At 44.2% G+C, this 21,890-nt stretch overlaps 1 protein-coding gene across 1 annotated transcript in view; it reads left to right on the top strand.

Moving 5' to 3' along the window:
* plxna2 (plexin A2) overlaps window positions 1-20,540 on the top strand; it is a 530,875-nt gene extending 510,335 nt beyond the window's left edge. The window contains exons 32-33 of the mRNA XM_060937347.1: window positions 10,647-10,737; window positions 20,380-20,540. Of these exons, the coding sequence (XP_060793330.1) occupies window positions 10,647-10,737; window positions 20,380-20,408 (120 nt within the window). The 3' untranslated portion in view covers window positions 20,409-20,540. The remainder of the gene's footprint in view (window positions 1-10,646; window positions 10,738-20,379) is intronic.
* Window positions 20,541-21,890: the final 1,350 nt, after the last annotated feature.

Below are 21,890 nucleotides of genomic sequence, written 5' to 3'. Positions count from 1 at the left end.
TGGTTGGCCGGGTGAGTGTATGAGGTGGAACTGGATGGAATCCTGGTGGTTTCCTGACAGAAGCATAGTCACGGGGGCTGTGATGTGTGTCACTGTGCCGAGACGATGTCCACCCAGCGCTCGTACAGGAACGGGTGGAGTGAGATGGTGATGGCCCACACCCAGCTGCCGTGCGAACTCTGTGTCCATGATGTTAGCTTTGGCTCCAGAGTCCACCAGGGCGGCCAGGGTACGAGTGGTGTTGGGAAGCTGAAGGCGGAGCTGAAGCAGGGGTTTTCGGATGGAGGGAGACTGGATACGTGTCGAGCTCACCAGGATCTCCCCTACCCCTGGTGAGCTCTGGCTTTTGCCGGGCAGGTGGTGACACGGTGGCCCTTCTCTCGTCTGCGGATCTGGATACGGTGATCGATGTGTATGGCAAGGGCAATGGCCTCATCGAGTGTCGGGGGTTGCTCATGGGAAACGAGCTCGTCTTTGACGTAGTCCACCAAACTGTGGAGGAAGGTGTCCACCAGTGCCGCCATGTTCCATGAACTGCGCCTCGCCAGGGTACAAAAGTCGATGGTAGTCTGCCACCGTCCGGTTGCCCTGACGGATACTCATCAGTGCTCATGACGCCTCTGTTCTTGACGAGCCCAGGTCGAACACCTTTAACATCTCCTCGGCAAAGGCACTGAAGGAGGCACAGGCTGGGGTCTGCCGGTCGAACTCTGCTGTCCCCCACAGCCGAGCCCGGCCGGTCAGGTGAGTGATGACATACCCCACTTTGGCTCCCTCCGTCGAGAAGGTCCTGGGCTGCAGAGAAAACTGGATACGGCAGCTGGTCAGGAATGGCCGGACCTGGTTTGGGTCACCATTAAAACGTTCCGGATTGCCAATCTTCGGTTCCGGGTCACCGGGAGCTTGAGGCTGTGCCGCCAGGACTGGAGCAACCGGATTACGAGGAGAAGCCATGGCAGAGGGGCTTGGTGATGCAGAAGCGGATGGAGTGGTGAGGTTGGTGAGTACTTGCATGACTTGAGTTAGCTGCTGCTGCTGTTGTTTGAACTGTTGTCGTTGTTGGTGGTCAAGTATGGAGCAGAGATGCAATGTTGCCGGACATCCAGTTTATGTCTCCCTCTGTGCATTCCAGTAGCTGCAGGGCGGTCATTTCGGGTTCAATCCCCATGCTGGTTGGGAAGGGCGCTGGGTCCATGATGGTCAGATCGTTCTGTCAGGACAAACAGACGAGGACCCAAGAGTGCAAGTTAAATGTTGAATTTATTGATAGCAGGGGAAAGGGAGTTGGGAGGATGTGTGTGTGTGTGAAGTTCAGTGGCAGGAGGACTGAGAGACAAGGATGGCTGGTGGGAGCGTGGTGGTGACGTCTGAGGTCTCCCATCCAAGTACTAACCAGACCCGACCCTGCTTAGCTTCTGAGATCAGACGGGATCAGGCGTAGTCAGAGTAGTAAACTGACAGCACTTGGTATTCAGGCGGTCTCCCAGCGAGCAGGCTCTCAGCAGACAGACAGGACAGCACGACAGACAGGAGTTTGGGAACAGGCTGAAACACAGAGTCACAGGTCAGGTAGCGAGAAAGGGGACAGAAATGCAGGGTCAGGTTACCAGGGCTGAAGAGTAGACGGAGTCGATGCCTTGAAAGACGATCTGACACTGAAGCTTGGGAGGACTGCAGTTTAAATATACACAGGGAAGGGAGCAGGTGATAGGAACCAGCCAATGACAGCCACTGAAAGTCAAATGAGGGTTAATGATGGTAATTGACAGCAGGTGAGCCTGATGGGGAGGGAGCATGCGGGTGTGGCAGGTAATACAGAGTGGAGAGGAGTGGAATGTTACCTGAAGAGAGGAAACCACGGGTAGGACCATGACACTTGGTGTTTGCATTGACAGCGAGCTAAACTTTGACAGTCACATGAAAGCAATCACTAAATCGGCATTTTATCACCTAAAAAACATTTCCAAACTAAGAGGACTTATGTCAAAAAATGATCTGGAAAAACTTATACATGCCTTCATCTCTAATAGGGTTGATTACTGCAATGGCCTTTTCACAGGCCTGCCAAAAAAGACCATCAAATGACTTCAGCTGGTTCAAAATGCAGCGGCTAGGGTTCTTACACGAACAAAAAGAAGAGAGCACATTACTCCAATTCTAAGGTCCCTTCACTGGCTTCCAGTAAGCTACAGAATTGACTTTAAAGCATTGGTGCTGGTGTACAAATCTCTAAATGGTACAGGTCACAATTACCTCTCTGATATGTTGCAGCGGCCTAACCCAATCAGATCTACCAGATCGCAGCAGCAAAATGTACTGGTAAAACCTGTTGTTAAAACAAAGTATGGTGAAGCAGCTTTTAGCTACTATGCAGTACAGCTATGGAACCAACTCCCAGAGGACATTAAAAATGCTCCTGCTGTTGGCAGCTTTAAATCTAGATTAAAGACCAAGCTGTTTTCAGATGCTTTCTGCTAACCGATAAATACCATCTTTACATGTTTTAAAGGAACAGTCCACCGTACTTCCATAATGAAATATGCTCTTATCTGAATTGAGACGAGCTGCTCCGTACCTGTCCGAGCTTTGCGTGACCTCCCAGTCAGTCAGACGCAGTCAGACGCGCTGTCACTCCTGTTAGCAATGTAGCTAGGCTCAGTATGGCCAATGGTATTTTTTGGGGCTGTAGTTAGATGCGACCAAACTCTTCCACATTTTTCCTGTTTACATAGGTTTATATGACCAGTGATATGAAACAAGTTCAGTTACACAAATTGAAACGTAGCGATTTTCTATGCTATGGAAAGTCCACACTATAATGACAGGCGTACTAACACCTTCTGCGCGCTTCGGCAGCGCATTGATACGGAGCTCAGATATCAATGTGCTGCCGAAGCACGCAGAAGGTGTTAGTACGCCTGTCATTATAGTGCGGACTTTCCATAGCATAGAAAATCGCTACGTTTCAATTTGTGTAACTGAACTTGTTTCATATCACTGGTCATATAAACCTATGTAAACAGGAAAAACGCGGAAGAGTTTGGTCGCATCTAACTACAGCCCCAAAAAATACCATTGGCCATACTGAGCCTAGCTACATTGCTAACAGGAGTGACAGCGCGTCTGACTGCGTCTGACTGACTGGGAGGTCGCGCAAAGCTCGGAGAGGTACGGAGCAGCTCGTCTCAATTCAGATAAGAGCATATTTCATTATGGAAGTACGGTGTACTGTTCCTTTAAACTTTACTTAACTTTTACAGTCTCTGCATGTTTTAAACTTTACTTAACTTTTATTCTATTTTATTCTGCTGTTTTTTTACTGAACTTTTACTTCATTTTATTATTTTATTTCTACTATTGTTTAATTCTTCTTATTTTTTTTCTCTCTTCTTCCCCCTTTATTTTATGTAATTTTATTTTCTATTGTTTATGGTTTTGCTTTAACCTCTGTACAGCACATTGAACTGCCACTGTGTATGAAATGTGCTATATAAATAAACTTGCCTTGCCTTAACAATACCCTGGTGGCCATTGTGGAGGTCGTGAAGGATTTCTTGTTTCATGCAGTGGGGAATCACGATTCTCTGGCCTCTGAGAAGCAGCTCACCTGCCATGGTCAGGGTTTCTCTTTCTGGCCAGTACGGGGCCAGATCTGGCAGCAGTGCATGTCTCTCCGGCCACTCGGTTTGACAGTATTTGATGAGCTTTGCACAGACAGGGTTGGCTTTTTGCTTTTCTTGACTCACTTTCAATCTTGCTTCAGTAGCAGGGATGCTTTGTATGACTGTGTCCACAAACACTTTGACCTCTGCCTCATTGTCCCTTTCCTCCTGTGTAAATGTGTGTTTCACAGGGGCTCTTGATAATGTGTCTGCTGTTATCAGTTGTTTCCTGGGCACGTGCACAATGTCAAATGTGAACTTCATCAGCCTCAACCGGAACCTTAGTATTCTCAGAGGTAGCTCATCCAGTGCTTTCGTGCTCAGCAGTGGCACCAGAGGCTTGTGATCTGTCTCTAACTTGAACTTCAGTCCCAGCAGATATGGTGACAGGCGTTCACAAGCCCACATGGCCGCCAAAGCCTCTTTCTCAATCTGTGCGTAATGTTTTTCCGCCCCGGACATACCTCTGGAGATGAATGAATGAACCCTTTATTATCACTGTACTAGTGAAATCGACCATCAACCTGTCCTTACATACATACATACACATAAGAGGGGGAGTGGACAGGACAGGAAGACAGGGAAAAAAGAAATTACAGAGAACATGAGGAAAGGAGAGGAGAAAAAAGCAACCCCCACCCTATGCTCCTGTGAGGAGTACAGTGTGGGAACATTAAAAAAAAAAAAAAACTCAGCGCATAAGCACAAAAAACACAAGTACACTTTACAACATGAAAACATGGGACTTGAGGGGGGAAGGGGGTGATCAGGGGTGGGGGAAAGGGGGGAGGGGGAGGGGAGGAGGTAGAGATAACCCAGTGCAAGCAAGCAGCCGTCCGCTCCTGCAGGCATGAGGGTACTGGTCACACACCCGCTTGTCACACTGGGGATGAAAGCGGCGACCATGGGAAGTGGGGGAAGGAATGCGAGGAATGCGAGAGCATCTCACAGCAGTGACCTTCAGAGGGAGATGTTGTCCCAGCAACGGCAGAGGCCGAGGCCGGTGCTGTCTCAGGGAGCCGAAAGTAGATACGATTGGGATTGCTTGGTCTTGGGGCGAGCAGACGCATTTTTTGCACGTCCACCCTCTTTGTCCATTTCTGTCCATTTTATCCAATTTGGTCTCCGAAATACTTTTTCTTTGCAAAGCCGAAAGCTTCTCCACAGATGTCATCCATGTTGTGGATCAAGTTCTGAATAGCCACAGTCTGAGTGCCGACAGCTCTGCTCACTGCTTCAATCATATCGGGCAGCTTTATGGGGCTTTGAACAGCTGTCACCATTGTCTGATTTCCTCAATAAACCAGGGCAATGCCTAATCCAATCAGCAAAAGTCCTGTAATCATGGTTCCGAATAGGTAGATGTCTTCAATGTCCTTCACAGAAAGAATCGCCAGGCACACGACCCGCCACCGCTCCCATGCATCCATCGTGTAACCAGCCGCAAACGTTCCAGCAGGACAGGCAGGTTCCCCCGAACCCAGGCTTCTCATCGAGAAAACTGTGTCAATTTTGATAGGAGACCAGTTTATCAATTCCATGATTTTTTTTTTTAGTTTAGAGAGCAATGCGGAGAGAGTCTCTCAAAAGTATAGACAGATGAGATGAAACAAAGGAGCACAAGCAGGGAAAAAAAGGAGGGAGACGGAGAGCAGAGAAAAATGCGACTGCCTTCCGTGAAAGCACGGAGAAGAAAAAAAACTATCAGCCTCCATTTTCCATCTGTCTGCTCTTGGCTCAGGACTCCTCCTAGGCCATAAGATGAAGCATCAGCCAATATGCATGTCTCTGCTGTTGGTGAGTATGGGGCCAGCACTCGTGGTGAGCTCAGTTCAGCTTTCAGTCTCTGAAATGCCTCTCTCTGTGGTGCTTCCCAGCACCACTCGGTCTTTTCACTGAGCAGATCTTTTATCAGGCAGGTGTATGAGGCAAGGTGGGGTAAAAACTTGCCCAAGTAGTTGGCCATTCCCATCACTCTCCTCACCCCTTCAACTCCGGTTGGTTCTGGCATTTTCCTGATCGCTTTGACCTTGCCTGGATCCGGTGTCACCCCATCTGCTGTGACCCGGTGCCCCACGAACATGATGTGAACTCACATTTCTCGTTCAGTGTCAGCCCCTCTTCTCTCAGCCTGTTCAGGACCTGGTGCAGTCTCTCGTTGTGTTGCTGCATGTGCTCTCCATACACGACTATGTCATCAGCATGACACACAACCCCCTCGCAGCCCTCCAGCATCTGTGACATGCGACACTGGAAATGCTCTGGAGCTGAGGAAATCCCAAATGGTAGGCGATTGAATGCATATCACCCAAATGGGGTAATGAAAGTTGTGAGGAGTGAGCTCTCCTCTGACAATGGGATTTGCCAGAAGCCAGAGGTGGCATCCAGCTTCGTAAACACTTTTGCCCCGGTCAGCATGGCTAGGGTGTGATCTACTGCTGGGAGGCTGTGTCTCTCTCTCTGCACCCACTTGTTCAGGTGAGTTAGGTCCACACACAGCTGAATCTTCCCCAGCTGTGCCTTGGGTGCCACGACCAAGCCAGCACACCAGGGTGTGGGTTGGATCACTTTGGAAATCACCCCCATGTCCTCCATGCGTTTCAGCTCTGCTCATACTTTTTCCCCGCATCGGCAGGGGCACTCACCGCGGGGACAACAGGGCATATGGCACAGCTCCGGGTTCCAACTCGATTTTGTAAGGTTCCTTTAATTTCCCTAAGCTGGAAAATACTGTGGGGTACTGAGCTTTAAAGTCCTCCTGCTGGGCTTGCACTGCATAGACCCGCTGAATGAGAGTGAGAGCTTTTAATGCAGGGAGACCTAGCAGTGGCTTACACAGTCCCTCAACTACATAAATGTGTTGCTCAGTTGTTCTCCTTTCAAAGCACAGCTTCCCTTTAAATCGCCCTTTTACCTCCAGTCTGTGGTTTCCTGGTCCATACAGCACTTTAACTGGTGGCTGCAGAGTCCCATGCTTTTTAATGGAGAATATGCTGCTTGGGATTGCTGTAACAGTTGTGCCGCAGTCCAGTTTGAAAACAGTCGATTCTCCATTCAACTGCAGCTTTTCTTCCCACTCATCACTTTCCTCTGAGCACATCTCCCCCAAAAAGGCAAAGTCTTCCTCGTCTTGACTCTCTATTTGTGCCACGGAAATGTCATGGACACCACTCGTAGACCTGCATTTCTTTGCAAAGTGTCCCTTTTTATGGCACTTCCTGCACTCGGCCTCACGAGCTGGGCAGTCCTTCCACAGATGTTTCCTCACCTGTCCACACCTGCTGCATCCAGATGACTGTGTGTTCGTTTTCTCTTTCACTGCCTGTTGCCCCCTGGTGCTCCTTTTTTGTATTGTCTCAACATGTCCTGTGGTCTGTTCTGTCCCACGCAGCACTGGCTGTTGTTTTTTCACTGCTACACTCTGTCTCACTCTTGTCATAGCTTTTTCTAATGTCAGATCTGCATCCAACTGTAAGCTTTCTGACAACTTAGCATCTCGTATGCCGACCACAATTCTGTCCCTTATAAGCTGCTCTCTCAGGGCTCCAAACTCACAATATTCCGCCAGTGTGTGCACTGCAGTTATGAAAGATTCAACACTCTCACTGGGCTCTTGGTTCCTCCTGTTGAAGCATGCTCTTTCAAAGATGACGTTCCTCTTGCTTACACAGTGTGCAGTGAAAGCCTCCATTACTGCTTGATATGACAGTTTCTGCGCCTCCGTCAGTGGTAATACATTCAGGATATCTTCGGCGTCATTGCCGGCGGCATACATAAAAGCATTCACCTGAAACTCCTGGGATTGTTTGTCTAGCCCTGACGCTATCCTGTACCGTTCAAAACGCTTCATCTATCTCTGCCATTCTTTTGTATTGGCGAAGTTGAACTTGCCTGGCGGCGCTAGCTGTGGTGCTGTTGCTAACTGTGGCGGCATTGCTCATTCGTCCATATCTCTGCCGTTTTCTGTCGTCTTGGTTTTTTTGGGTTTTTTTTTCCCCGACACTTTACAGGTTTAGTTCATCTTTCCTCATCCTTTACTTTTCCATTTTTCTTCTGACACCATGTTATGTTAACACTTGGACGTATGTTAACAAAGATGAGATGGACAACCAGTCAGTATGTTGCAAGCACGTTTACTTCAGACACGGGAATGTGTTACATACCAACAGGTCCAGGGGAAACCCAACAATAGGCTCCACTATATTACATTTTACAGAACAAGCATCAGTCTAAAACTCTGCTGGAGAGGTGCTATAGTAAGAAAATCACAGACAACACAAGCTTAATTAATTTTTTAATGAAAGTGCTAATTTAAGAATTTTACTCTGGTCTTTACCCTGAGAGATGGCATGTCCAGTTGAGCAGTACTAGAGGATCGCAGGGAGTATGGTGGAGTGAGGGGTGTGAGAAGTGCTTTGAGGGAAGTGGGTGATGGTCTGTTTTTGGTTTTGTCAGCAAACATCAGTGTTTTAAATCTGATTCAGCAGCTACAGGAAGCCAGTGGAGGGAGTACAACAATGGGGTGGTGTGGGCGAACTTAAGAGGTTTTAAAATAAGTCGTGCATCAGCATTCTGGATGAGTTACAGAGGTTGAATGGCACTCAGAGGCAGACCTATTAGGAATGAGTTGCAGGAGTCCAGTCTTAAAATGAAAAGGGACTGAACAAGTGGCCTGTTTGGATAGAAATGGACAAATCCTGACATTGTAAAGGAGAAATCAACATGAGTGTAGAAATAGTTTAAGGTGGGTGGAGCACAGACGCACGGCAGGCCAGAACTGAGTTCTCACAAAATCTTTTATTGCACTTTTCAGCATCCTTTCTTTCTTTCTTTCTTTCTTTCTTTCTTTCTTTCTTTCTTTCTTTCTTTCTTTCTTTCTTTCTTTCTTTCTTGCCCACACGTGTCCATGTTGGGGGAGAGCTCCCTTCCTCTGCTCTCCCTCTCCTCTTATTGGGCGCGATCACTGGGGAAAACACACAAACACAGGTTAATTCCCATCAGGTGCAGTGATTCTGCCACTTACCTTCCCTGGCTCCGCCCTCCATTCACAGACCGACGCTTGACCACGCCCCCATTGCTACAATGAGCATGTGAGATTAGCAATGCATACACACGTACGTATACACACACACACACACACACACACACACTTAACTCTACTGTTACTGATGAAGAAGAAGAAACGAAGAAGCAGCTTCGCTTGATGAGAGGAGTTAATCCCTGTCTGAATGTAATCCTGTACCACTGAGACCAACTCAAATCCACGTGGGGCTTAAATGTACTTCTAATGCCATTTTGGGAACTGGAAGGGAGCTGACATACCAAAGGTTATGGATTATATTCCTGGATTAGGATGTAAATTCCAAAATAATTAATGCCATTTGGCAAAGAGAATATTTCAAGATGTTATTTAATTGCTATATTTTTTCAGTGTGAAGCCAATACATTGAAGTTGGATTGACAATGCTCACATAAAACTCTATAAGTTAGTATTGAATCCTGAACATGGACGTTGTAAAATTACATCAAATTGTTCATACAACTGCATTTCTGTCCTGAAGAACAATCAGCGATGCCCCTCAGATAAGAGATGAGCCTTCTTCAGGATAGGCCAGTCACTTTGACACACTAATAGACACTTCAACATTACTTGTGCTTGTCCCTGCTTAACAGCAGTAGCTGTGATTTTGTCTTCAGTAATCTCTAAATCTGGTTTTATGACACAGTGAGCTAAAACCCCACCTTCCCTCCTAAATCGGCTTTTAAGTGCTACCTGTCTAAAAAGAGGTCAAAAAAGGGGCTAGAAAGAGAGTTAAATGAAGGGGAGGGACAGTCACAGACATAATGGATGGTGAAAGAATGAGCAGATGAAGAAAGAGCAGTAGCTGGAAATAAATGGACAGAGGAATGAAAAGATTAATGGAAGAGCTTACACTACATGAAGGACTGATGGGGAAAAAAAACAGGGGTTAGTCAGACAATGAGACCAAGTGAAGAGACGGGAAAGGAAAACAGGGTGATGGCAAGAATGTAAGCAATTTGTGAATTACTGAAAAACAAGTGAATTACTGAAAAACAAGTGAATTACTGAAAACTGAACTGGACAAAAGGGCGTGTGAAAGGAGAAAGTTTAAAGGTTTATTTTTACTCCACGAGCAGAAATAGATCCCAAGCATGGCAGCTAGCTGGCTATAAAGCAAACATTGATTTAAATTATTTTCCAGTTAAACTAAAACTGCTTCCAGTAAAATTAGCATCCCTTCTTCCTTTTTATCTTCATCTGATGAGCTTTCATATTTTAAGTCAAAAAGTTATATTCCTGAATAGTATCATTTCCCAGATCCACTGATGATGTCGCTAACATTACCAGAGTAACCATTTTGAACTAGTAGTTTTATGTGCCGATGAGCGGAGTGATACACACGGTGTAATGTTTCAGTGCTGAAAATATCAGCACTCCTGGAACACTGCTTGACCAGTCAGATTAGTGGACTGGAACTAACTCTTGTAAGTATAGACCCCTTCGCAGTAAATGTCATTCATATGTAAGAGGAAATTGCGCACGCAGCCTGGACCCAAAAAAGACTCAGCGACGGTAGAGACGAGAAGAAATATTTGGAAGAAATGCCTAGTTGTTGTGTTGTCGGGTGTCAGAATCGTAGCAGTGATGGGGTTAAAATGTACAGAATTCCAGCAGGATCTCACCCATTCCAAAAAAATCGCCGACGTCTATGGCTACAAGACATAAAACGTGTAGACTGGGATGAAAGCACCATCAAAAATGTGCGGGTTTGCAGCGCCCACTTCATCACAGGTAAGATCAGGCTATTTATTAAATCTTTCTTTTTTATTCTTTCTAGTCTTCGTTTATTGATGTAGCAAAATACTTTGGTAACGTTTGTCTGATTAGCTGGGTCATAGTTACACAATGTAATGAATATTGTTAGCATGTTAACTTAGCTTTGCATGCAATTTTGTTTGTAGGAGAGGTCTCGCTTGACTCAAGCAGTCCAGATTTTGTGCCATCATCATTTGTGTATGCCGAAAATCACAATTTTAAAGCAAGGATGGAAAGGTAAAATTGTGTGCCTTCACTCTAAATGCCAACTTACGTTGACTGCTCTAACCTAGCTCCCGCCCCATTCAGCTTCATTTCTGGTCTCTGCCTCTCGCTTTTTACACAGCTCTGATTTCTCTTACCTGCACTCTTTACACTATCATTCCTTTCATGCCATTACCTCCTGCAAATTGCTGTTTAGTGTTGGTATTTGCTGTTGTAGCTAAAGCCACATTGCCATCACATCACTGGCATAATTTGATTAAAACAAAATGAATATGAATGTCCCATTGTTAATCAAGTTGTACATGCCCGCACATAACATAATCATATGCGTCTAAAGACTTCTAGGCACAAAGTTTTTCGTGGGTGTACACTGAAGTCTTGTCAATAAGGTACGAGTATATATCTGGCCATTGTATACCAGGGAACTTACTAACATCGTCCGTCCACTCTTTAATTAAATACGGATCCGGTAGGCGATGCCCACTTGTTAGAGTTAACTTATTTATGTAGCATTCTCGATCTTGTAACGACAATTGTTTTGCATAATCTGACAGCTCATAATGCCGGTCTATGGGCAGCGCCATTGTTTCTGAGTCCAGGCTGCGCGCGCATCCTGGCAACGGTCGGTTTGTTTACAAACATGCGAAGGGGTCTATAATAAACCAATTGTAAAAAAAAATTATAAATATAAATAAAAAAACATGCTGCTTTTTAAGAAAGGAAACATAAAACCATTGATATGCAATGATTTTCTGCAAGGAGATGCTTACTTAAAATTGATGTAAGCAGAGGCTCCAACTTGGGAAATTGCAAAGAAGGAGATTCTTCCTCTCTCTCTCTCTCATATATAAAATGTATGTGTGTCAGACAAAAAAAGTCGGACAAGTTCATTAGAATCTAACGTCTGGTCTGGTGATCTAACCATGTCAGATATAGGGTCGTCTTGCTGCCATCCAAAATAGTCCGCCATTCGTCCCTGGCGACCATCGCGACGGGCAATCCGAACTTTATCTTGGTGATTTTCTGATATTTTTTCTTCGTAGTTTGGCTTTCACCATTTCCACCAACGGAACTTCATTTCATTATCTCATTCAAGAGAACAAAAAGTTAAAGACGAGCAGGCGATAAATGCAGATGAAATGCAGACTCAAAAAAACAAACAAAATGGTTGAATGTCACGGGTTTTCTCGTTCTCTCGCGCATATCATTAATAGCGCCATCTGTATGCTTTATCACTAACTGCTAAGACATTGGGTGGGCTCAGTGTGACCCTGCGACATACCGAATTCCACTCGATTCATATGCGCGCTTGATCTGCACGTGCATGCCTCCGGCATTCACTCCAATCCCTGTTACACCGATTGGTGTACCGATCGGGGAATCGGCATATACCGTAGGGTACACACTTGAGTCCACCCATACAATGTCAGACACACGAAAAGCAGAAAGTCAACTATTAACTTTCGTCAACATAAACGTATCAAGTTATATATATTTTTAACTAATCATGTGTAGTAAGGGCGGGCGGGAGATTTTTATGTTGTCAGCGGGAGGTCGGGAGGATTTTCTAAATGTTCTGTAAAGCGGGAGATCTCCCGCCTATGGCGGGAGAGTTGGAGCCTCTGTTTAAGGAGTCTCCAGTGTTTTGTAACAACTTGATGTGAAAAAATATTTTCAGAACAGAGAGCCTTGTGTTGTTTGGTTTCTCAGTACCATGGCTTATTAACTGAGGACAGAGAGGAGAGGAAAAAAAAACTGTAAAAGTGTCAGGTATGCGAGGTAGGCAGAAGAAGTCAGTAAAAACAGTGAAATATATAATATACATAAACACAAACACACGTAATTTTATGTGTATTTTATATATATATATATATATATATATATATACACACACCATATATAAGCTGAGTTGCCAAGTACCTTCAGAAGATCTACTAGTAGATGTGAATGCTGCTCTGAAGACAATCTCCACAAGAACCATCACTGAGACCAACAAGCTGATACACAGTACAGCAACAGTAATCATGGAGATGCTTGGACACAAGGTGGGCTCGGGACATAACAAACAGTATCCACCATGGAAGAGACGATTAGAGGCCAAGATAAAGGCAGCACGGAGAGAAGTTAGCCAGCTAGCTGAACTACAGAAAGGGAACATGGTGAATAAAGGGGCACCCAGGAAGTACAACTCACTCTCCATACCAGAGGCACTCGAAACTGCCAAACAGCGACTAACAGCTCTGGCCACCCGGTTGAAGAGATACACCAAGGAGGGAGAGGCCAGGAGAATAAACAACCTGTTCTCCACTGAACCAGCCAAGGTGTACTCTCAGTGGCAGGGAAACAACAACCGGTCAGACCCACCAAGAGCTGAGGTGGAAAAATACTGGAAAGACATATGGGAAAGAAAGGCATCACACAACACCGATGCCCAATGGTTAGTGGACCTAAGAGCTGACCACAGCAACCTCCCAGAACAAGAACCAGTAACCATCTCAATGGCAGACTTCCAAGAAAGAGTGTCAAAGATGAAGAGCTGGACAGCACCAGGCCCCGATATGATCCATACGTACTGGCTGAAGAAGCTAACTGCACTCCATGAACGCCTAGCAGCACAGATGAACCAGCTGCTGAGGGATGGGACCCACCCAGAATGGCTAACCCAAGGCAGGACAGTCCTAATCATGAAGGACCCCCAGAAGGGACCCATCCCATCCAACTACCGGCCAATTACCTGTCTCTGCACAACATGGAAGGCCCTGTCAGGCATCATTGCGGCAAAAATTAGGAAGCATGTGGCTCAATACATGAGCGAGGCACAGAAAGGAATTGGCAGTAACACCAGAGGAGCCAAGCACCAGCTACTGGTCGATAGGAAATGTGGAAGACAACCCTAGAGGCCAACTCAAAACCCATTGCCCAAGTCAACATCAAGTGCGGCATATACCAAGGAGATGCGCTGCCACTGCTGTTCTGCATAGGCCTGAACCCCCTCAGTCAGATCATCACGAAGAGCGGCTACGGGTACCAATTCCGTAGTGGGGCAACAATCAGCCACCTGCTCTACATGGATGACATCAAGCTGTATGCCAGGAACGAGCGAGAAATAGACTTGCTGATCCACACCACCCGGATCTACAGTGATGACATAGGGATGTCATTCGGATTGGACAAGTGTGGCTGGATGGTCTCAAAGAGAGGCAAGATGATCCGGACTGAGGGGATTGACCTACCAGAGGGCAACATAGGTGATATCCAAGACAGCTACAAGTACCTTGGCATCCCACAGGCTAATGGAAACCATGAAGAGGCCACAAGGAAGTCAACCACAGCCAAATACCTTCAGAGAGTAAGGCAGGCCCTGAAAAGTCAGCTGAATGGTAAGAACAAGGTCCGAGCCATCAACATGTACACACTACCAGTCATCAGATACCCTGCTGGTATCATAAACTGGCCAAAGGAGGAGATGGAAGCCACAGATATCAAGACTAGAAAGCTCCTCACCATGCATGGAGGGTTCCACCCCAAGTCCAGCACCCTGAGACTATACACTAAGTGGAAAGAGGGAGGCCGAGGGCTAGTGAGCATCAAGACTACGGTCCAGGATGAAACATCGAAAATCCGAGAATACATCAGAAAGATGGCCCCAAAGGATGAACTGCTAAGTGAATGTCTCAGTCAGCAGAACCCTGATGAGAGTGCAGAGGAAGAGGAGGAACAGACAACCTGGAGGGACAAACCCCTACATGGCATGTACCACCGTCAGATAGAGGAAGTGGCTGATATCAAGAAATCCTACCAGTGGCTGGATAATGCAGGACTGACAGACAGCACAGAGGCACTAATCATGGCAGCACAAGAACAGGCCATAAGCACAAGAGCCATAGAGGCCAGGATCTACCAGAGTAGATCAGACCCAAGATGCAGACTGTGCAAAGAAGCCCCTGAAACAGTCCAGCACATAGTAGCAGGGTGTAAGATGCTAGCTGGATCAGCATACATGGAGAGGCACAACCAAGTGGCTGGGATAGTATACAGGAACATCTGCAACCAGTATGGAATAGAAGTACCCAAGTCCCAATGGGCCATACCACAGAAGGTGGCTGAGAACAACAGGGCCAAGGTTCTGTGGGACGTCAGCTTCCAGACTGACAAACAGATCCTGGCTAACCAACCGGACATAGTGGTGGTGGACAAAGAGCAGAAGAGGGTGGTGGTGATAGATGTGGCGATCCCAGCTGACGCCAACATCAGGAAGAAGGAACATGAAAAACTTGAGAAGTATCAAGGGTTGAAAGAGCAGCTGGAACGGATGTGGAAGGTCAAGGGTTGCATGGTCCCCGTGGTAGTGGGGGCACTTGGGGCAGTAACCCCCAAACTGGGAGAGTGGCTCCAGCAAATCCCAGGAACAACATCTGAAGCCTCAGTCCAGAAGAGCGCAGTCCTAGGAACATCGAAGATACTGCGCAGAACCCTCAAACTCCCAGGCCTCTAGTAGAGGACCCGAGCTTGAGGATGACATGGTGACATGGATACCACCCCCCTGCCGGGGGTGAGAAGGAGAAGAATATATATATATATATATATATATATATATATATATATATATGAGTTATTCCACGCTTATGGGTACTGAAATGGGGACATGAACTTATTTTTAAAAATTCACCTAAAACCATTTCTTTTTTTACCATCAGGTCACAAAACATGTAATCTTTAATGAACGATATGTTAAAAGATAACTTTAATTTTCTGAGATGTAATAAAAACATATTTATATGCCAAAGTCAGAATGTAACAGAAGTGTTGTGGACATATATATTCTCAATTTTAACAATGTAGAATTACTTTTTGAAACATAGGAAGGTGATGTTTTAGCAAATATAATTAATAAACATGTGTAGTAGAATAAACATACACATTCTTTCAATAAGATTAACATGGTATATAGCTAGATTGTAATTAATTTGTAACAGATGCGAGATGGACAATCGTAACAGAAGTAATGTAACAGACATCATTTTGGAACTCATAGGCTTGACTTTGGCATATAAATATGTTTTTATTACATCTCAGAAAATTAAAGTTATCTTTTAACATATAATTCATTAAAGATTACATGTTTTGTGACCTGATGGTAAAAAAAGAAATGGTTTTAGGTGAATTTTTAAAAATAAGTTCATGTCCCCATTTCAGTACCCATAAGCGTGGAATCACTCATATATATATATATATACACACACACACACAATTATATAAGTGTGTATATATACGTACAGCACCAGTCAAAAGTTTGGAAACACCTTCAAATTCGATGTTTTTTTTTTCCTACATTGTAGAACAATACTGAACTCATCAAAACTATGAAATAACATATGGAATTATATGGTAAACAAAAAAGTATTAAAAAAACAACGTTTCATCTTTTAGATTCTTCAAAGTCGTCACTATTTACCTTGATAACAGCTTTGCACACTATTGGCATTATCTGAACCTGCTTCATGAGGTAGTCACCTGGAATGCTTCTCAATTAACAGATGTGTCTTGTCAAAAATGGAATTTCTTGCCTTCTTAATGCATTTGACACCATCAACCAGTAAAGAGTAAATGATAAAAATACAGTAAATAGCCCTGTTTGACAACTGTAGTAATCCATATTATGTCAAGAACCACTCAACTAAGTAAAGAGAAATAACAGTCATTACTTTAAGACACAAAGTGTCTTTTAGTTAATTAAAATAAAGAAAAAACAATGAATTTGAAGGTGTTTCCAAAATTTTGACTGGTACTGTATAAATATAGATATTTATATTTACACACACACACACACACACACACACATATATATATATATAAAAAGCCTATGTGTGGCTCCCACTCCCAGCTGAATATGGGCGAGAGGTGGGGTACACCCTGAACAAGCCGCCAGGTCATTGCAGGGCTGACACATACAGTGCGTTTACATGCACATAGAGAGAATCGAATTTCTGCCGTTGCTCTACTGAAATCAAAGTTCAAAATGCCATGTATACACCTTAATTCGGCTGAAATTGAACCGAACTTGATTTCTCGGAATCGAGCTACACGACCTAGATTATGCGATTTCTGCCGAGCTACTTAGTGCATGTAAACCCTATTGAGCTATGTATTCGAGCTACTTACTTCAGCACTGCCCCTTCCGGAAGTGACGAGTGACGAGACCACAAGCGGGAAACACAACAGCCTCGGTCGGCATGACAACGAATCATGACAACGGCATGAATCTTTTCTTTTTGTGGCATTGTTTGCACTGTTAAAATTTAGCTCACTTACTGTATCACCAAATACATCTGTACAGCTGTTGCATAGCTGTGAATTGTGTATATAAACAAGTCATTGTATTTGTGTGTATATATATGTCCAACCTCTGTACTACGAACGGAGGTCAACCTACCCAGAAGTAACCCAGGGTTCTAAACCGGGGTTGACAAAACCTGGTTATCTTGTTTGGGGTTAAACGGTACTACGACGCCAATTATGAAGTTGATTTGTTGAACCTGTGTTAACCTAATCAGGGTTAATGCACGTTCACATGAAAGGGGAGCTTATCAGCGCAAATCACCACTGTTCACAATGGCACGGTTGCCGTACTTCACGGAGGAAGAATGCGCTGTCATAATGCAAAGCTACGAGGAGTTCAAAACAACATTAAGAGCAAAATCTAACACAGCGGCTACCAATAAGGAGCGGCAAGCATGTTGGCAACGAATTGCCGATCGGGTAAATGCGTAAGTACATTCTCCCTTCTACATGTTCCAGAACAGAAAGCTTCATGATCAATCACAAGTCACAGAAAATGGTCCTTCGACGTGGCCCCAGTCATATATAGCTTGTTTAATGTCCAAAAAATCCTGAATAAAATTTGGTATGGTAAATTCATGGAGTAGCCTACTTAAGCTGATATGTGCACATGAGTCACATGAATTAGGATGACTGACTGTTCAGTCCCTTTGACTAAGTTGGTGTATGTCCTGTGAACATTTCAGAGGCAACAGCAGTGCCAAACACACCTGGCAACAGGTGAAAATGAAATATAAAAACATCATTCATAATGGTAAGTGTGTGTGTGCGTGCGTGCAAGCAAGCATTCATTTGGCTTTTCTGTCTTTTCTTTTCAGGAACGGGAGAACTTGAATAAATAAATACAGTAGGAATGAGTGGTGATTTTTGGCTTTTCTTTATTTTGTGTTACTGCCTGAAAAATTGACATCACCTAACGCAAAATGGGACCAGTACTGACAGGTTGATTTGAGGTATGGACATGACCTATTTGAATGTGGGCCTATATGAAGTAGACCTTTTACCTGTACGTTGATGCTATGGAAGGATTTTCTATTCACATAATCCCCCTCATGCTCTCCCAGGGGTGCACTGATTCGGATGTGAGTGTAGTCAATGGCTCCTATTACTCTTGGGAAACCTGTATATTTTGTTAGTCATATCAATTGTCAGTCACAATTGTCTCTATGAGAGTAGGCAAACAGACACAATTTGATATTAGTAATTACCTGCGATTGCATAAAACCCTTCTTTGATCTGAAGTGCGGTTAAATGCCCAGGGAACACGACAAATGCATTCATCAGTCTGGTTAGGGCAAGTACCACTTTGCGAATCATACGATATACAGTGTTCTTACTGAGGTTTTCAGCATCACCGATGGAATACATATTGTCCACTGGCAAAGTAACGCAATGACAAGCACATAATTTGCTCGATTGTGAGGGCCTGGCTTCGGCGGGTTACATTGCAGACGTCTGCCTCGATCAGCTGGCAAAGGTAACGAATTCCCTCAGCTGAGAATCTATATCGTTCATGAAGAACATCGTCCGGGTATGCCAGCGGATTCTGGTGGTCTCTAAATACCCTCACCCTCCGGAGAGAGCCCCTCACAATCTGCGCTAGTGTTGTGACATTCACGAACGAACCAATTCTTTTGAACGGCTCCTAGGCATGAACGATGAGAACCGAATCTCGAGCTGGGGGAACCGTTCTTTCCGTCGTTCTTTTTCTGTACTGTGTTTCAGATGAAAAAGCTTTTGCCCAAGGACAAGAAGTAGGCTAAACAGCATTTGCCTTTTATTTATTCAAGTTTTATCTGTTTGCCTAATAGTTCAAATTGTTTTGTATATAGTTTATAATGTTGTTGTGTGATATTCATTCATTCATCTCATTATCTCTAGCCGCTTTATCCTTCTACAGGGTCGCAGGCAAGCTGGAGCCTATCCCAGCTGACTACGGGCGAAAGGCGGGGTACACCCTGGACAAGTCGCCAGGTCATCACAGGGCTGACACATAGACACAAACAACCATTCACACTCACATTCACACCTACGGTCAATTTAGAGTCACCAGTTAACCTAACCTGCATGTCTTTGGACTGTGGGGGAAACCGGAGCACCCGGAGGAAACCCACGCGGACACGGGGAGAACATGCAAACTCCACACAGAAAGGCCCTTGCCGGCCCCGGGGCTCGAACCCAGGACCTTCTTGCTGTGAGGCGACAGCGCTAACCACTACACCACCGTGCCGCCCCTGTTGTGTGATATTAATGATAATATTGTGGGAAAACTACTTTGCACGGACGTTCATTTAATTTATTCTATCGTCATTTTGTTTGTTCTATTTTTGTGTATTTTATTTATTTATCTGTTTGTCTAGTTGTATCTATTTTTCTAATATATTTTTTGCAGGGGCGGCACGGTGGTGTAGTGGTTAGCGCTGTCGCCTCACAGCAAGAAGGTTCGGGTTCGAGCCCTGTGGCCGGTGAGGGCCTTTCTGTGTGGAGTTTGCATGTTCTCCCCGTGTCCGCATGGGTTTCCTCCGGGTGCTCCGGTTTCCCCCACAGTCCAAAGACATGCAGGTTAGGTTAACTGGTGACTCTAAATTGACCGTAGGTGTGAATGTGAGTGTGAATGGTTGTCTGTGTCTATGTGTCAGCTCTGTGATGACCTGGCGACTTGTCCAGGGTGTACCCCGCCTTTCGCCCGTAGTCAGCTAGGATAGGCTCCAGCTTGCCTGCGACCCTGTAGAAGGATAAAGCGGCTAGAGATAATAAGATGTTGTTGCCCAAATGAGGATGGGTTCCCTTTTGAGTCTGGTTCCTCTCGAGGTTTCTTCCTCATGTCGTCTGAGGGAGTTTTTCCTTGCCACCGTCGCCACAGGCTTGCTCATTGGGGATAGATTAGGGATAAAATTAGCTCATGTTTTAAGTGGTTCAAATTCTGTAAAGCTGCTTTGCGACAATGTTTATTGTTAAAAGCGCTGTACAAATAAACTTGATTTGATTTGATTTGAGATGAGATATTTTTTGCATTAATAGTTTGTTTTTTCCTATTAAAATAATCTTGTGTTCTTGTTATAACTATCTATTTATCTGACTGTTTAGTTGTATCTATTTTTGTTACAATTTCAATATTTTTAATATAGAAAGTTTGGTTTTTTCTATTAAAATGTTCTTGTGTGATAACTAGTTCTTGTGTTATATTTATTGTAGTTGTATCTATTTTGTATCTCAGACTTAAATATTTTTGGAAAACAAGTGTTTTTCTATAAAATATTCTTGCGTTCTTGATAACTATGTTCTTGAGTGGATTCTTTTTTTTTTTTTTTACAGAAAAGCCGTTCTGCATGGACATTCATTGAAGCCCTCATTGTTTTTTAATGGTTATTTATGAGCGTTTAGGGGTTACAATAATGTAAGTCTAGGTTGCTTTATATAAAAGGTATGTCCAGAAATATTGATGTCACTGTCTAAGCAGAGGGATCTGGCTTCTTTAGACACTGTCTTCTTAAAACTGAATAAATATTTAAAAAGACCCAAATGAGCCAGTCTTTTGAACGGCTCTTTTCAAAGAACGGATCACAAAGATGCGGATCCCATCAAAGAGCCATAAATCCCATCTCTAATCTGCGCTCCGATATCGCACGGGTCATCCAGGTACGCTGGCATTGTCTCTAGAGGAAATGTCGGTGGAGAGGTGGTGTTTAAAAAGGGTGTGGTTAATCGGAAACCTCGGGTTAACCAAGAACATAACCTGAGACAAGCAGGTTTGAGATGCAGCGTAAATTGCCATGGCAGCATAGTATGGGTTAATCGGGAAGTTACGCTGCACGTGATCAAGTTACTCTCGAAGTTACCCTGGTAAGCCAGAAAACCCGCTTCGTAGTACAGGGCCCAGGTTGCGAGCTCGAGCTTGGTTGCTATGGTCATAGATTTACATAGAAGACTAGATTCCTCACCGCGTATTCCAGAACGTCCGCACAGGGCGGCCATCTTACCACAGACAAGGAGTATGAAGACTTACGCAAGCACAGCACAGCCCAGCACTCACATTATGATTTACAGGAAATCAAAGTACTGACTTTGGTGACAAGATGATGTGTGTGTTTTAATTGTAGATGTTTATATCAGTATGTTTAGTTTTATTTTAACTGCACATTGGAGCCTAGTCAAATGAAATTTCAATCTTCTGTGCTAACATATATTGACTTTGACATGATAATCAGCTTTGAATGTTCTTTTGGTAAATGTAAAGATATCTTTTTATCCTTGGAAGTATAACCACATGTAATTAATTAAATGCTTTTTTTTGTCACAAACTTCCGTGAGTCGCTGTCACTGTTTTATACTATTACTTACTTGGGCAGTGCATTTGTTATTATGCTATGATGTGAGTTTACATTTCTTATTATGCTATGATGTGAGTGCATTAGGTTTTTGAGGTGGATGAAGTATTTCTGAAGTTTCAGAAGTGAGTAAGCTGTTTATTTAACTTTAGCTTCCCCTACGGCCCTATCACATGTAAAAATATTTTCACTAAAAATTGGAAATAAATTGTATGGCTATTTGTCATAAGGCCGCAGTTATCCATAAGTATGGCTTCTCACAGCATAGGAATTTCAGCATGCATCCTGTCTTACAGTCTGTAGTATACTGAAATATTTTCGCCAAGCTATGCGTATTTTTTTAAAACATAAAATGATTATTCATCATTAATATCATTAATACATACTTTCGTTTGTTTTTTTTATATAACAAACCAAACCGTTTGAATATCAATTGAAATTTGAGGAAGTTACGGTCATCTGAAAAGTACATATCGCTACCAACACAATGTAATGGGT

Source organism: Neoarius graeffei, chromosome 13, assembly GCF_027579695.1.
Source record: "Neoarius graeffei isolate fNeoGra1 chromosome 13, fNeoGra1.pri, whole genome shotgun sequence".
NCBI classification, from domain to species: Eukaryota; Metazoa; Chordata; class Actinopteri; order Siluriformes; family Ariidae; genus Neoarius; species Neoarius graeffei.
Note: the sequence above shows the minus strand (reverse complement) of the source record. Positions and strands in the feature narration are given on the sequence as shown.